The 16,397-nt window shown below is 44.4% G+C and overlaps 1 protein-coding gene across 6 annotated transcripts in view; it reads right to left on the bottom strand.

Moving 5' to 3' along the window:
• Positions 1-16,397, bottom strand: part of SPG11 (SPG11 vesicle trafficking associated, spatacsin) — a 110,521-nt gene that overhangs the window by 597 nt on the left and 93,527 nt on the right. For 4 of the 6 annotated variants that reach the window (XM_012442198.2, XM_012442200.3, XM_012442199.2 and 1 more), the window contains 9 exons: positions 10,915-11,054; positions 9,581-9,779; positions 9,045-9,182; positions 6,920-7,053; positions 5,817-5,924; positions 4,183-4,351; positions 2,908-2,996; positions 2,546-2,701; positions 1,214-1,365 (listed from right to left, as the gene is read on the bottom strand). In XM_012442198.2, coding sequence (XP_012297621.2) covers positions 1,214-1,365; positions 2,546-2,701; positions 2,908-2,996; positions 4,183-4,351; positions 5,817-5,924; positions 6,920-7,053; positions 9,045-9,182; positions 9,581-9,779; positions 10,915-11,054 — 1,285 coding nt within the window. Of the gene's footprint in view, positions 1-4; positions 998-1,213; positions 1,366-2,545; positions 2,702-2,907; positions 2,997-4,182; positions 4,352-5,816; positions 5,925-6,919; positions 7,054-9,044; positions 9,183-9,580; positions 9,780-10,914; positions 11,055-16,397 lie in introns of those variants that run through there. The other 2 variants (XM_064366004.1, XM_064366006.1) reach the window with 2 other exon arrangements.

Raw genomic sequence — 16,397 nt, forward strand, 5'->3', positions numbered from 1 at the left:
ATAATGTACAGGTTAAGATACTGTGTTTTGTCCGAGACAGAGAGTCTTACTCTGTTGCCTAGGCTGGAGTGCAATGCAGCAGTCTCGGCTCACTGCGACTTCTGCCTGCTGGGTTCAAATGATTCTTGTGCCTCAACCTCCCGAGTAGCTGGGATTATGGACATGTGCCACCATGCCAGCTAATTTTTGTAACTTTAGTAGCGACAGGGTTCTGCCACATTGGCTAGGCTGGTGTTGAACTGGTCTCAAGTTACCTGCCTGCCTCAGCCTTCCAAAGTGCTGAGATTACAGGCATGAGCCACTGTCCCTATCCTCCCATGCCTGCCCACCCCCCGCTTTTTAAAATAAAGATGGAGGTCTCACTGTGTTGCCCAGGCTGGAGTACAGTGGCTTTTCAGAGATGTGAACTCCTGGGCTCAAGTGCTTCCCTTGCAGCCTCCCAAGTAGCTGGGACTACAAGTATGTACCACTGTACCCACCTTAGGATACTGTATTTTGAGTGAGGGCTGTCAGGTCTGAACTACCACTTACTACTACCTATAGCGGAGAGGGTGCTAGATTCTGTGTTATCTCAGACTAGTATTGGGAGGGCTTGATAAACTATTTCATTAAAAATGAGTATGTTAATGCTCACCTCAATTAGAGTAAGTTTAGTACTCCAAAAGGCACCTCTGATATTTTAGTGGTTTTGTTTCTCTTTTTGAGACAAGAGTCTCACTCTGTTGCCAGGCTGGAGTGTAGTGGCATAGTCTCGGCTCACTGCAGCCTCTGCCTCCTAGGTTCAAGTGATTCTCCTGCCTCAGCCTCCTGAATAGCTGGAACTACAGGGACATGCCATCACACCCTGCTAATTTTTTTTATTTTTAGTATAGATGTGGTTTTACCGTGTTGCCAAGGCTGATCTTCCTGCCTCACCCTCCCAATGTGCTGGGATTACAGGTATGAGCCACTGTGCCTGGCCATCGTTTCAGGTTTTTGGCACTGAGTAGCTATCCTCCTGTTTTAAAGTACAAAGCACTATGAGCAAACTGTTCTTACTCATCTCTTTGCATAAATCTGTTAAAAGACTCTTCCTTCTAAGGATTCTTGACATTGCCATTTTAAGTGAATGTAATCTAAAGGCTTGGTGTACTTAGCCATAAAATTCTTAACACTTGTTTCACCTCAAAGCAGAGGCAAGGAGAAATGTTTACAGTCAAGTTTTAATACTTACTTTTTTGAAATCTCTTCAAATATACTGGACTTTAATAACCTTTGCTGCTTAAATTCTTCCAAGTAATTAAAATCTCCTTTAAGAATCACTTGCTGGTATAAAATTTCAGCCCAATCTGGAACAAAATCATAGGCCTCAGCCACAATAGAAGCCTTAAAAGGAGAGAAGTCAAGGAGGACACCATCAGAGCCCATCTGATGTAAAATCAAAAACAAACTGTTGTAGAAAACAATCTTGTATACTCATGTAGAGAATATGATCGTTACCAATTATGTTAGAAGGCTCGATGTATCAGAGGTGGTAAAAAGTCTGGTGTGTGTTTGCATTTTCCCTCTCATAAAGCCTCAAATTACCTTAAACCCTTTTTAACAAAAGAGACAGGGTCTCTTACTATGTTGGCTCAGGCTAGACTGGAAATTCCTGGGCTCAAGACCCTCCTGCTTCAGCCTCCTGCATATCTGGGACTGTAGGCATGTGCTACCATGCCCAGCTTCTTTCAGTGTTTTTAATCTTCCTCACAATGAATTGAAACTGCTCAGAAAGAATATATTATTCCCATCAACTCAGCAGTATAAGGAACAGTGAAAGGGCTGATTCCCTGATCATCCGTTTATTTAAGGAGCTAGAACCAATCTCCCTGACTTCCTGTACTAACCCAGGTGTGCCATTCTGTAATTGATGGGGCTAGGAGGTTCTTGCAGGACCACTAGCAAGATTATTACTCTGAACCTCAACTGTCTTAAGGCAGTGATCCCCAACCTTTTTGGCACTAGTGACAGGTTTCCTGGAAGACCATTTTTCCATGGACTGGGAGGGGATGGTTTCAGAATGAAACTGTTCCACCTCAGATCATTAGGCATTAGGTTTTCATAAGAAGCCCTTGCATGTGCAGTTCACAACAGGGTTCATGCTCCTATAAAAATATAGTGCTGTTGCTGATCTGACGGGAGGTGGTGCCCAGGTGGTAATGCTTGCTTGCCTGCTGCTCACCTGCTGTGCAGCCTTGTTCCTAGCAGGCCATGGACCAGTATCAGCCTGCAGCCTGGGGACTGGGGACAGATGGTCTCAAGGGCCAAAGGTATCTGCCTCTCTGCTGGCCTAATAGCATAGGAAAAGCAGACAGCACTGTCTTAACCATTGTCTAACCCCGGCCCAAATAATATACTAGGTGAGAAATAAACTGCCTTTTTATGTTAGCATCAGACAGTTAAGTCAGAACTGGACTGTCCGGGTTCTGTCATTAGCCCTGAGACCTCACCTTTGGGTTCCATGAATGGGATAATAGGAGAGAGGATGCTAGCAGTGCTGGCTAAAGTTTGCTTTCTTGCTCACCTGATAGAACCGAGGTAGGGCCAGGATACAGTCCATCAGCTTGTGGCGGCCCAAGTTGATGAGCATTGTGTTCTGGCCGGTGTTCAGAAAGTGAATCTGCAGAGTTATCAACTTGGTGAGCCGCTGACAGTGCTGGGCCTGTCGCACACAGGAGTCCTGAGGGACAAGGGTGGAGAGAGGCACAGGTACAGAAAGACTTTCACCTCCTGTGTGAACCCTCTGACAACGGTATTCACCCCTTCTGTTTCTGGTTGCCCTATGATGCCCTCCCCCTTCATTTGGAAGAGCCCAAGGAGAAAAGAAAATAATTCCTACTGCAGACAGCAAGTCCCAAGGCCAGTCTGGAAAAAGCCTTTGGTTACCTTGGCGTAACTCTCTGCTGCATCCAGCATTAGAGTCAGGGCCTTCAACAACAGTTGCTTCAGCTGGTGCCCATCCTTGAGGCTGTCCTCTGCAGGGGAAATAAAGATGATTTGCTGAGTCTGACTTCCAAGGCAGACTGTTCTCATCCCACCCAGTGAAGGGAGCTGGAATAAAAACATCCCAGTCATGTTCACAGAGAGGCAGGAACACCTCACTCAGATAAAGGTTAATGGGCCAGAAATGCATAGACTTATTGTAACTTCACTCGAGTAGGACTGTGTCCCTCATTTCTCTGAAACATCAGGGAAGGTTTACATGGTATCAACATGCATGTTGGTTCCTGGCGGATGATACCCCGGATACACAGGCTGTGGATCCAAGAGTACAATTCTAAGTTGCAAATGCCTTCTGAGTCTCCATTCCATCTGTCTGCCCAAGTGGGGTTCCTGATGAGTGACACATCCGCCTCAAGGTTTTTTTTTTTTTTTTTTAAGGTGGAATCTTGCTCTGCTCTGGTACCCAGGCTGGAATGCAATGGCACCATCTTAGCTCATTGCAACCTCCACCTCCTGGGTTCAAGTGATTCTCTTGCCTCAGCCTCTCAAGTAGCTGGGATTATAGGCATGTGCTGCCATACCCGGCTAATTTTTTTTTAAGTAGAAGTGGGTTTCACCATTGTACCCAGGCTGCTCTTGTACTCCTGAGCTCAGGCAATTCACTCGCCTCGGCCTCACAAAATGCTAGGATTGCAGGCGTCACGCCTGGCCATCCACCTCAAGATTCTAATAGCCAATCTCATGGACTCTTGTCCTTTGCTCTAAGATGGGGAGGAAGGCAGCAAATCACACTGCCAGGTGTGTACGTATGTAACAATCTTGCATGTTCTTCACATGTACCCCAAAACCTAAAATGCAATTAAAAAAAAAAATTTTACTTACGGCCAAGTGCAGTGGCTCATGCCTGTAATCCCAACATTCTGGGAAGCTGAGGCAGACGGATCACAAGGTCAGGAGATTGAGACCCATCCTGGCCAGCATGGTGAAAACTTGTCTCTACTAAAAATACAAAAACTAGCTGGGTGTAGTGGCAGGCGCCTGTAATCCCATACTCCAGAGGCTGAGGCAGGGAGAATCACTTGAACCTGGGAAGTGGAGGTTGCAGTAAGCCAATACTGCGCTGCTGCACTCTAGCCTGGCAACAGTCTCAAAAAAAAAAATAATAATTTTACCCAGCTGGCAGCACTGTTCTGTTGGTGCTGCAGTGACCTCACTCACCCCAGGGCTGAGACTCAATCAATTTCAGTTGGATGCGGGCAGCTGCCTCGTGGTTCTCGCCAATCTCCCGGCACATACTGAAGCACAGGGCAATCATATTGTGCTTCTCACTGTCTCCAGGACGACAGCGTTTGATGTAGTCCAGCAGGGCTGTCTTCAGGGTACCACTCTGCCCAGAATAAAAGGGAACAGCAAGGTGTCAGTCGGGGACTGCAAAGCAGACAGGAGTGGCTGAGTCACCTGGTTCTAAGTTCCTTAAAAACTGCCAAGAAAAGAACAGAGGAGCAAAAGTGAGAATGAATACAAGTTTTATGCTATCTTGAGTATGAGAAACAGGCCTGTCCTCTTTGCTGTTGGGAGTGTGAAAGGCAAAACTTTTCAAAAGGGAGAAGGCTTAAAATATGCCTGCACACGCTTATCTAACAATGCCATTTCTAGGAATCTATCCCTAAAGAGATAAGCAGAGAAAAGTGGTAAGATGAATGTAACAGGGATGTTTAATAGCAAACAATTAGAAACAATCCAGATATCTAAAATAAGGGCAAGAGAATACCATGTAGCCATTAAAACATACGCAGGAGATGATTTGTTGATTTTGGGAAATATTCATGATACACTTAACTGAGAAAAGCAGGGTATTTCATATCTTCACTGTATAAGTTTTTTAAAAATGTAATTATATGTAGATGTTTTTGGGTACATGTGCAGAGGGCCTATACCAAATTGTTAGTAACTGTCTCCAGGTGATGGATAGACATTGAGGGCTTTTTCTGTGCTGTTCTGTTTTCTGAGTGTCTTACATGGAATACGCATGACTTTTGTAACCAGAAAAAACGGTTATTAAAAGAATATTTAAATGCAGAAGCAAAAACAATTTCAAAAACCCTCTTGGGGATCTTGAAGATGCACCTAATGTCCAAGACTTGCTCCTCGCTTGATGACTAGTTTGGTCTGTACTGAAATTGGCCCAATATTAGAGAAAGACTTTTTGTCTCTTAATCCTGCCTGGCTGCTCCCAGAAGCCAAAGGTGAAATGAGCACAAGCAATGAATCAGCCAAATGATCTGGAAACAGGTACTTTGAGGGATATGCCTGGTGTCACAGAGCACACTGAGGACAGATGGGCTTCCCAGAGCCCAAGACCTAAACAAGTCAGGCCTTTGCATCCAAGTCGCCTTCCTGTTCATCATAAATGGCTCCACAGCTTTTGAGTCCAAACTTTTGCATTCGATTCCTATCCTGGCTCTTAGCAGCACAATTTTTCATGGTCTCCTGAAAACTCTCCACTCTAAAAGCCCTCAAACAACCTCAGAGTTAGATAATCCACTTTCAGCCTGGCTCAGAAAGGGTTCTTGTCCCTGTCAGAGAAGGCATTTAAGACAGTAGAGGCAGGTGACAGAGGCTGAGGTGGAGGAAGACAAACTTATTTTCTTCAGTATTTAGCATCAGCATATTCATTGCCTGATCTGAACCAGAATCTGAAGCCACTGGCTATAGTGTCTTGGGAAGGTCCCTAATTTCTTCCCTCCGTTTTCCCAAGAGTCTACCCTGACTGAGATTATTCCCAAGAAAAGCTGAGGCTCCTGAATTGTCATCAGTACACCTCATCCTGGAGCTCATTACTTTCTACCTACCGGATCTAGCTTCTTCCTCATCAGCACTTCGAAGTAGTGCTTTTTATGCAGCAAATCAAATATGTATGTCATCTCGTTGTACCTTCCAATGCCAGTGAGGAGCCGTACCTGTGAAGGGGGAAGGCAGCTCACATCAGCATTACCTGGAGTCTGGAGTTCTCTGAGCCAGATCACTACCATCAGTGGTTGCTTTCAGATGCCAAGCTCCAGGAGGAGAAGGGCTAATTTCCAGGTTACCATGCTTAGCTCCATCCATGTACGCAACAGGGACCCTCTGGAGGATTCAGAAATGCCAGTCACTGAGCCACCACTTGTTTTTTTTTAAGAGTCTTGCTCTGTCACCCAGAGCAGTGGTGCTATCTTGGCTCACTGCAACCTCCGCCTCCTGGGTTCAAGCAATTCTCCTGCCTCAGCCTCCTAAGTAGCTGGGATTATAGAAATGCACCACCCATGCCTGGCTAATTTTTGCATTTTTAGTAGAGTCAGAGTTTCACCATGTTAGCCAGGCTGGGTCTCAAACTCCTAACCTCAGGCGGGCCTCCTGCCTTGGCCTCCCAAAGTGCTGGGATTACAGGCATGAACCACCATACCTGGCCTTGCTATCCTTAAATGTGACAAGTGCTAAAATGCCACTTTCCTGGGCAAGTGCTCTTCCTCTTCTCACCACTACTCATGACAGTGGCCAGTGGCTTGCTCAGCCACTCAGGTCAGTTTCAAGCCCAGAGAATTTAGGGAGGCACATGGGAACTGAGTTGCCAACTCTTTTCAATTCAGAGAGAGGGGGAAGGTCCAAACCTTGTTTTGGGGAAAAATGCCACTGTCTTAGCCCTATAGAAAAGTTAACTACTCTGACAAGGGGGTGGGATGAACCTGGAACCTGGCAGGGATCTTTTCCCTTTTGCTTCTTTGGAGCAACTTTTGGTTCTGACAGAAATCGTAACTTGGAGCAGAGGGTTGGGCTGTCCAGCCAACTCTCAAGGAGATAGTGGTATCCAGATGGGCAGAACTCCCTAAGACTATATCAGTCTGGACTGGCCCCTACCCTTTCTACTCCTCTCAGAGGTTTCCACTGAATGGAGACTGCAGTTGAGGGGGCTACTTACCACTAGCCCATACTCCTCACTGGGAGCCAGGTGGTTATCTGTGAGCATCCGGGCAGCCTGTAGGACTCGGATGATGCCCTCCATGTGGCATGTCAGGGTGAAGCAATGATGTGCCAGGATCAGGAGCTCTGTGGCTGGGTGGGTGGGGCACTGGTAAGATAGGATTACAAACCCTGGCCACCCACTGTCAACCTCTCTGCCTGGCAGGAGGGTGAAAGAGCCTGGTGGAGAAGGGGCCTGTCTGGAGAGGGCCCTCCCACCAGCCCTTCGAGGTCCCTAAACTCAGCAGCTGTAGCTCTGAGACAGACCCTTGATGACATCCAAGTCATTCTCTCAGTCATAGCAAAATCCTCAGATAGTCATGTAGTGACTGTATCCCCAAAAGGCCCCCAAAATGAGAACACAGCACCCTTGCCTTCTAAACATAGAGAAACTTTCTGCAGAGAAAACTGATGGAGTTCCTGCCAACATGAATCCAAGGGCATTCTCTGCTTGTATCACAGTGGAAGGTCTCAGGGCCTAATCACCATTTGATGTTCTGGCTTTCTAGAGTAGTGAAAGATCTGACATGTACAGATTAAAAAATACTATAATCACTGTAAGCACAATTAAATGGCAAACGGGAAAAAATACCTGCAATTTGAGGACTGAAAAAGGTTCTCCATCCTTAATACATGCTGCAGCCTCTGGGCTTTTGCATCTGCAGGGCCCTCTCTGGTCCTACTGACAACTAAGCATCCCTGACAATGTCCTTCAGGCCTTCAATTAGACATTTCCTCCAGATCTGTCTTGACCCCATCATTCTGGCTCTTACTATGTATTAAGATCCTAGTCTGAGCTCAAGGGATTGCTTATGCACCATATCCTAGATGCTTAGTGTCTGGCATACAGTTGGCACTCAGTGAATATTGCTGAATTGGACTGAGAAGAGATACAGAAGGCTATTTTATTTACTTTTAAATTTATTTGAGAGATGGATCTCACTCTGTTGCCCAGGCGAGAGTTCAGTGTTGCAATCAGAGCTCACTGCAATCTCCAACTCCTGGGCTCAAGGGATCCTCCCACTTCAGCCTCTCAAGTAGCTGGGACTGCAGGTTTTTATTCTTTATATATATATATTTTTTTTTGAGATGGAGTTTCGCTCTTTGTTACCCAGGCTGGAGTACAATGGCGCGATCTTGGCTCACCGCAACCTCCGCCTCCTGGGTTCAGGCAATTCTCCTGCCTCAGCCTCCTGAGTAGCTGGGATTACAGGCACGCACCACCATGCCCAGCTAATTTTTTGTATTTTTAGTAGAGACGGGGTTTCACCATGTTGACCAGGATGGTCTCGATCTCGACCTCGTGATCCACCCGCCTCGGCCTCCCAAAGTGCTGGGATTACAGGCGTGAGCCACCGCGCCCAGCCCAAGTTTTTAAAACTATTTTTAGAGACAGGGTCTTACCATGTTGCCCAGACTGGTCTCAGACTCCAAGCCTCTAATTATCCTCTGGCTTCAGCCTCTCAAAAGCACTGGGATTACAGGTGTGGGCCACTGTTCCCTGCCCTAATATACAATTTCTCACTATATAAAAGAGAAATCCTGTCTAGCTATTATATAGAAGAATATTCAATGTCGTGAAAAATATTAATTACAGCATATTCATAAAGTTAAAAAAACTATACTGAGTATAATGTCATTTTTTAAAAAAGAGAACTTATCACACATTCTAATGAATGCCTATAATGAGTTAGATATTACGGCAAATAAACAAGCTTTGAAATCCATGGACTGGGTTCAGATAACACTTAATAGATGCAATCAGCTTTCCTAAGGTAAAGTTTTTCTCCTTTCTGAAATGGGGACAATAATATTCACTTTGCAGGGCAATATAAGAGTGAAATAAGTATGTTGAGTAAAGGTTACCTTTTTGTATGATTTTAAATTGGGGGGTACTCATCCATACTTTCCAAATTTTCTTTAGTGACGTTAAGGCTTTCTAACAAGAACTTATAACCCCTGCTGGAGGGCCAGGTATTCAGAGCAGGAACAAGGATCCAAACTGAATTTCGGAGAGACTGACTGGGAGACCTTTTGAGACCTGTTTAGACCCAAAATATGTAAGAAGAAGGCCAAGAACTTACTGCAAGACAATTCTCCATGGGGAACGGAGGAAATCTTATCCAACAACTTCATGCCTACCAATGTGCGGTCTTGACACAGAGTGATCAACTGAAGAAATGTCTGGCTTTCCTCTGTTGGGCTGAACATCTGCTTATATCCTGTACAGAGAAGTGTGGAGACAGGTGCTGGTTTTATTGTAAGAGGCTCACTCTGCCTAGGCGTGGGCACAAGGAGGTAATGCTAATGGAGCTCTGCAGCTCTCCACTTGCTGAGCTCAAAACTCTTGGCCTGTTGGTCATTTTATAGGACAGGAATTCTTTAGCTCAGAAAGCCACAGCTACTCTCAATGTAATCATAAAACAACAGAAAGCAGCAACAACAAAATACAACAAAAAACATGCTGAATTTTGTTGTATTTAAACAAAATAGATAGCTGGAATCTAGAAATTTGAGAGAACTACATACAGGATGTATATAGGCACCACATCCAAATCCTTAACACTGAGAACTGGAGAATGCTGTCAGAGAGGTTGGGGATCCCTAGGGGGTACAGCACCTGTTCCCTGTGATGGACTCAGCAACTCGCGTGTCACCTCTTCTGCCACGAGTTCAGCCACAGTATCTGGTTTAAGGCCTTGGGTGCTGATGAAGGCCTGGGCTCGTCTGCATCGGTCAGGCTGCTGTGAGGCCAAGATTTTCCGGAGCATGACTTCACCATCCTGAGCAGCAACATCTGTGTAGGAACAGCCCAACTCCTAAGAGGAAGACAAGCCGAGGAAGACAAGCCAGGCAAGGCCATTTTTAGAAGCCAGGAAAAAGCAAAAGACAGCCCCTTCTGAAATCTGATGTGGCCAGACTCCTGTTTTCCGAGCTCAGAGACCCCTCACCCTCAGCAGGAACCTTAGAAAAAACAAATACTGTTTTCTAACCCTTTCCATCATTTCACCAAAGCCAAATCCGGGTAAAAGAAATCTTGTCTTCAGAAAGCATCAGGTGACTCTCTTTTGAAAACTGATTTTTTTTTTTTTTGGTCACCCAGGCTGGAGTACAGTGGCATGATCTCAACTCACTGTAATGTCTGCCCCCCAGGTTCAAGCAACTCTCCTGCCTCAGCTGGGATTACAGGTGCCTGGCACCATGCTTGGCTCATTTTTGTATTTTTAGTAGAGATGGGGTTTCACTATGTTGGCCAGGATGGTCTCAAACTCTTGACCTCAAGTGATCTACCTGCTTCAGCCTCCCAAAGTGCTGGGATTACAGGTGTGAGCCACCACACCTAGCTTGATTGTTAAAAATATTACGGAATGTAGGAACACCGACTAAAATGCATGATCCCTTATTATTCCTAGAGCAGCAGCAAAACCCTCAATTTCCAAAGAAGTCTGTGAGTCTTCTCCCAGACAAGGACTTTAGGGTTTGGCTTTATTTCTCTTGTGCTCTTCTACTTCCAGTCAACTGTTTCTCTCCCCCAACCAGCACAAAGCTACAGACAATTTCTGGTTGCTCTGGCTCTTGTCTTTATAGTCATCACATTCCATATGGAATGCTCCAAACAATCATAATGCAAAGCCTAAGATATTAAGTCTACAAGAGACCCTTCGTGGTCAAATCATCATTTATAGATGATGAAACAGGCTCACAGAAGTGAAATGTCTTGCCCTAGCTTTCTGGTTTGCTGAGCTGCAGCCAGGAGTCAGATCACCCTGGCACCTGGCCTGGTGTCCTTCCTACCATTCCCCAAAGATGAACTTATGAGGGCCAACATCCTGACAAGACTCTCCTTCCAGGTCATGATTATCATCTAAAAGGTTGACTTGGCAATGTACAAAATCAACTTAAAACTTCTCATTTCCCTCCCTCTCAGAAGAAGCCCCACCCCTTAGCGCATACCTTGGCAAGATCATACAGACAGAGGACCTGTCGACAGTAGTGCTTCCCATGGAGGCATTGGCTTGTCAGCACTTCCAAGTTAGTCACCACTTCATCATTGGAGGGTAATGTCACAAACTTCTGACTATCCAGACTTGAGGCTGGAAGCAAATACAAGTCTGAGGGGTTCTAAGCTGGCAGGTTCGGGCCTCTTCCCAGCTCTCTATGGCTCTACCTCTCTGCTCAAAGCTCCCTGCACTGCATTCCCTTGACTCCAATTGGGGATAGGACACTGCTGACAGGGCCCCACTTCAACTTCTTTCATTGCCTTCCAGAAAATCCCAGCCTGGGATACTTCAGAGACCTCATATGCTATAAACACTCAAGGCCACCTAATGAGTGCTCTAGAGATCAGCAACAAAGATGTTTGCCAGTCTCCTCTATATGTTCTCTCTCCTATATCAAATAAGTCACCAAGTATAGCTGACTAACTCCATGACATCTCTCCAGTTGTGGCCTTAGTTCCAGCCTTCATCACTCTGTATTCTGAGAAGCTGTTATCTGTCTCCTGCTGCCAGCCCCTCACGCCCAATCAGTCTCTGACATACTTATTTTTAAAATGCAAATATGCTTAAATTTTTTTTTTTTTTTTTTTGAGACGGAGTTTCACTGTCTTTACCCAGTCTGGAGTGCAATGGCACGATCTTGGCTCACTGCAATCTCTGCCTCCTGGGTTCAAGCAATTCTCCTGCCTCAGCCTCCCGAGTAGCTGAGACTACAGGCGTGCACCACCATGCCCAGCTAATTTTTGTATTTTTAGTAGAGATGGGGTTTCACCTTGTTGACCAGGATGGTCTCGATCTCTTGACCTCGTGATCCACCCGCCTCGGCCTCCCAAAGTGCTGAGATTATAGGCGTGAGCCACCGCACCCGGCCTTAATTTTTTTTTTTTTTTAAATAAAGACAGAGTCTCACTCTGTTGGCCAGGCTGGAGTACAGTGTCACGATCTCAGCTCACTTCAACTTCTGCCTCCTGGGCTCAACCAATTCTCGTGCCTCAGCCTCCCGAGTAGCTGGGATTACAGGTGTGTACCACCACAGCTGGCTAATTTTTACATTGTTAGTTGAGATGAGGTTATGCCATGTTGGTCAGGCTGGTCTCCAACTCCTGGCCTCAAGCTGATCCATCTGCCTCAGCTTTCCAAAGTGCCAGGAATACAGGCATGGGCCACTGCACCCACCTGCAAATATGCTTTTATTTAGAGTAGAATTAAAATCCATTCCTGATTTGTTTTTTAAAAAGAAAGCTCTTAGCTTAAAAGAGAAGATATTAATTTGATAAAGAGTTTCTATTAGAAAAAAATAGTGAAGAATATTTATATTACACTTTGTAATGGCAAAAACAAAATAGAAAAATTTAAATATCAATAAAGCATTGTCAAAGCTTGGTACATCTGTACAGTGGAATACTCTGCAGCCATTAGAAAGAAGGGGGTCAATCTATATGTACTGACGGGAAAAAAGGAAGGTCAATATGAAGTAATCTCATTTTTGTAAAAAACAAACATTATGTGTTTGCCTTTAAGTAGAAAATGCATACCAAGCAAGTAAGCAAGTAAAAGATAGTTATTCCAGGGAATTTAGTCAGGGTAGTGTTGAATTGGCTTTTTTTTTTTTTTTGATGGAGTCTCACTCTGTCGCCCAGGCTGGAGTGCAGTGGCACCATCTTGGTTCACTGCAACCTCTGCCTCCTGAGTTCAAGCAATTCTCTTGCCTCAGCCTCCTGTGTAGCTGGGATTACATGCGTGTGCCACCATGCCCGGCTAATTTTTTGTATTTTTAGTAGAGATGAGGTTTCACCATGTTGGCCAGGCTGGTCTTGAACTCCTGACCTCAGGTGATCCGCCCATCTCAGTTTTCTAAAGTGCTGGGATTACTGTACCAAGCCTGAACTGACTTTTTACTTTATGCATTTCTGTGTTATGTGATTTGCTATACTACGTACTTACTAATTTTTATTTTAAAATACTATTAAAAAGTGCTGTAGGCCAGAGGTGGTGGCTCATGCCTGAAATCCCATTATTTTGGGAGGCTGAGGTGGGAGGATCCCTGGAGCTCAAAAGTTTGAGGCCAGGCTGGGAAACATAGTGAGACCCCACCTCTACAAAAAAATTAAAAATTAGCTGGGCATGGTGGTGTGCACCTGTGGTTCCAGCTACTCAGCAGGCTGAGGCAGAAGGATTGCTTGAGCCCTGGAGGTTGAGTCTGCAGTGAGCCATGTTTGCACTACCGCACTCCAGCCTGGGCAATAGAGTGAGGCCCTGTTTCAAAAACAACAACAACAACAACAACAACAACAAAAACCCTTAAAGATGAAATAAATAAAATGCAGTTCAAACCATGTTATTCCCCTGGTTAAATCTTTCACTGGGAGTTCCAGTTCTAGGTAAGTTGGAATAAGCTCAATCTACTTATTGATTGAGTCTCTCTCACTGAATTCAATACAAAACCTGGACACAATACAAGTTGCAGCTATATAAGGACTCTGAAAAGCAAAAAGTAGCAGGCAAATTGAAGATGACCAGAATTATCATTTCCTCCCCTCTAGCAAGGTCTAGCCTGAATGCAGTGCTGCCTAAAACCTAAGAACTAAAGGCTGAGATGAAGTGTGAGTGCAAGAGAAAGCGAATTCTAGAAGCTCTGTAGTACCAGTTTGAAGAGTGGAAAGGGGAACTCCTAATTCCAGTTCTTCCTTGTCTTGGCTCCCAAGCAAGCCACTGCCAGTGGTGGCAGAGGCTGCAATGCCAAGTGGCAAGAACCAAAGCTCTCAGAAAGGGGAGCCTTCTTTTCTGAGCAGAGGCACTCTGGTCTCAGGAGGGCGGAGTAGACTCCTGTTGCTTTTGTATTAACCTCCTGTCGCTTGGCCCTGGATGCAGGAATAGTCAGGGAAATGCAAGACAGAGTGGGAGTAACTAAACCTTTAGCTTTTGGGCAAAGAACTGAAAAGAGAAGCCTCAGGGAACCAGAAATTACCTGGCAGAGCCCCAGGAAAGCAACCCAATAAATTTTTATGAACTACAGGGCTCATTCCTGGACTACACGTGTATGGCTTTGATCCTAACTAGCATATCAAAGCCTCTGAGAATGGAATTAATGGATAGATCACTACCAAGGTCACGGATTGACCAGTGGATGGTGTGCACACACAGGACAGCTCTGAATAGTAAAGCAAAGGAAACTGAACTGATGTTGAAATCACAGCACACAGGCAGTGGTTTAGAACTTCAGCCCGAACCTACCCAGGTCAACTGTCTGCTAAAAAATATCAACATCCTTCATAGGATTTAAATAAGATCCACAGTCTCAAATAATGTATTTGAATAATACACTATTCAAAATGTCCAGATGCAGCCAGTTGTGGTGGCTCACGTGGATCACCTGAGGTTAGAAGTTTGAGACCAGCCTGGCCAACATGGCAAAACCCCATCTCTAGTAAAAATAAAAAAAAAATTAGCCGTAATCTCAGCTACTCGGGGGTCTGAGACACAAGAATCGCTTGAACCTGGGAGGCAGAAGTTGCAGTGAGCTGAGATTGCTCCACTGCACACCAGCCTGGATGACAGAGCGAGACTCCATCTCAAAAAACAAAAACAAGAAAACAAAAAACCCAAAATGTCCAGATGCAACCCCAAATTACTCAGCATAAAACAAAAGCAGGAAGATTTCAACTCGCATGAGATAAGACAAGATGCTAGCTAGCATTAAAATGATGCAAATGTTAAAATTATCTGACAAAGACTTTAAAGCAGCTATAATACAAATGTTCCAGTAAGCAATTCTGAATGCTCTTGAGACAAACAGAAAAATGGAAAGTCTCAGCAAATAAATAGAAGGTATGAAGAACAAAATGAAAATTTTAGAACTGAAAAATAGTTACGTGCTGGGTAACGATGTTTCCATCAATAACGGACTGCAAATACAGTGGGGATCCTGTAAGATTATAATGGAACTGAAAAATTCCTATACTTAGCGACACCACAGTCACTGTGACATAGTACAGTTACTTAATTTTTAGATAAATTTAGTGTAACCCAAATGTACACCATTTATAAAGTGTACAGTAATGTATGGTAACGTCCTAGGCTTTCACATTGCCTTACCACTGAGTGACACCCAGAGCAACTTCTAGTCCTGCAAGCTCTATTAACGTTAAGTGCCCTTTACAAATTGTACCATTTAAAAAAAATCTTATTTTTAAATGAAAATCTCCAATTGTTTATTTCCTGAAGCTAAAAAATCTTTATACCATATTTTTACTGCACCTTTTCTATGTTCAGCTATGTCTAGATACACAAATACTTACCATTGTGTTACAGTCACCTATAGTACAGTAGCATGCTGTACTGGCTTGTAGCCCAGGAATGACAGGCTATATACCACGTAGCATAGGTGGTATGCCACCTAGGTTCCTATACCGCCTAATTTTGTATAAGTACACTCTATGATGTTTGCACAGGGATAAAATCACCCAACACAATGTATTTCTCAGAAGGTATCCTGATTGTTAACAATGCATGACTGTAACTGAAATTTTAAAATCACAGAAATAAAATTCAGTGGCAGAATGGAAATGACATTGAGGAAAAAGTCAGTGAAATTGAAGAGAGACTAACAGAAGTTATCCAATCTGAACAACAGAGAGAAAAAAAGTTAAAAAAAAAAAAAACAAACAATTAGTCCGGTACGGTGGCTTACACCTGTAATCCCAGCACTTTGGGAGGCCGAGGTAGGCAGATCACAAAGTCGAGAGATTGAGACCATCCTGGCCAATATGGTGAAACCCCATCTCTACTAAAAATACAAAAATTAGCGGGGTGTGGTGGCGTGCACCTGTAATCCCAGCTACTCAGGAGGCTGAGGCAGGAGAATCACTTGAACCTGCGAGGTGGAAGTTGCAGTGAGCTGAGATCGTGCCACTACACTCCAGCCTGGCAATAGAGTGAGACTCTGTCTCAAAAAAAAAACAAAAACAAAAACAAAACAACAAAACTTCAAGGACTCATGAGATAATAACAAAAATTATAAATTCATGTCCTTGAAGTTCCAGAAGGAGCAGAGAACAGGTGTGGTGAGAGAATAAAGCCAAAGAAATACATATCCAGTTACATTACAATCAAACTGCTGAAGACTAACGACAGAAAAACATATTGACAGCAACCAGAGAAATATGCTCTATTTATATAGATGAACAATGATTCAATTCACTGCAGATTTTTCATCAGACACCCTGGGAGGCCAACAGCAAGTGGAACAACGTTTTCAAGTGCTGAAAGAAAAGAACTAATTTTCTTATTTATTTATTGAGATAGGTTCTTGCTTTGTTGCCCAGGCTGGAGTGCAGTGGCATGAACACCGCTCACTGCAGCCTTAACCTCCTAGGCTCAGGCGATCCTCTTGCCTTAGCCCCTAGGTACCTGGGACTACAGGCATGTGCCATCACACCT

The sequence above is a fragment of the Aotus nancymaae genome, unplaced genomic scaffold, assembly GCF_030222135.1.
Source record: "Aotus nancymaae isolate 86718 unplaced genomic scaffold, 86718_ANA_hifiasm-v0.15.2.pri h1tg000062l, whole genome shotgun sequence".
Classification (NCBI taxonomy): Eukaryota; Metazoa; Chordata; class Mammalia; order Primates; family Aotidae; genus Aotus; species Aotus nancymaae.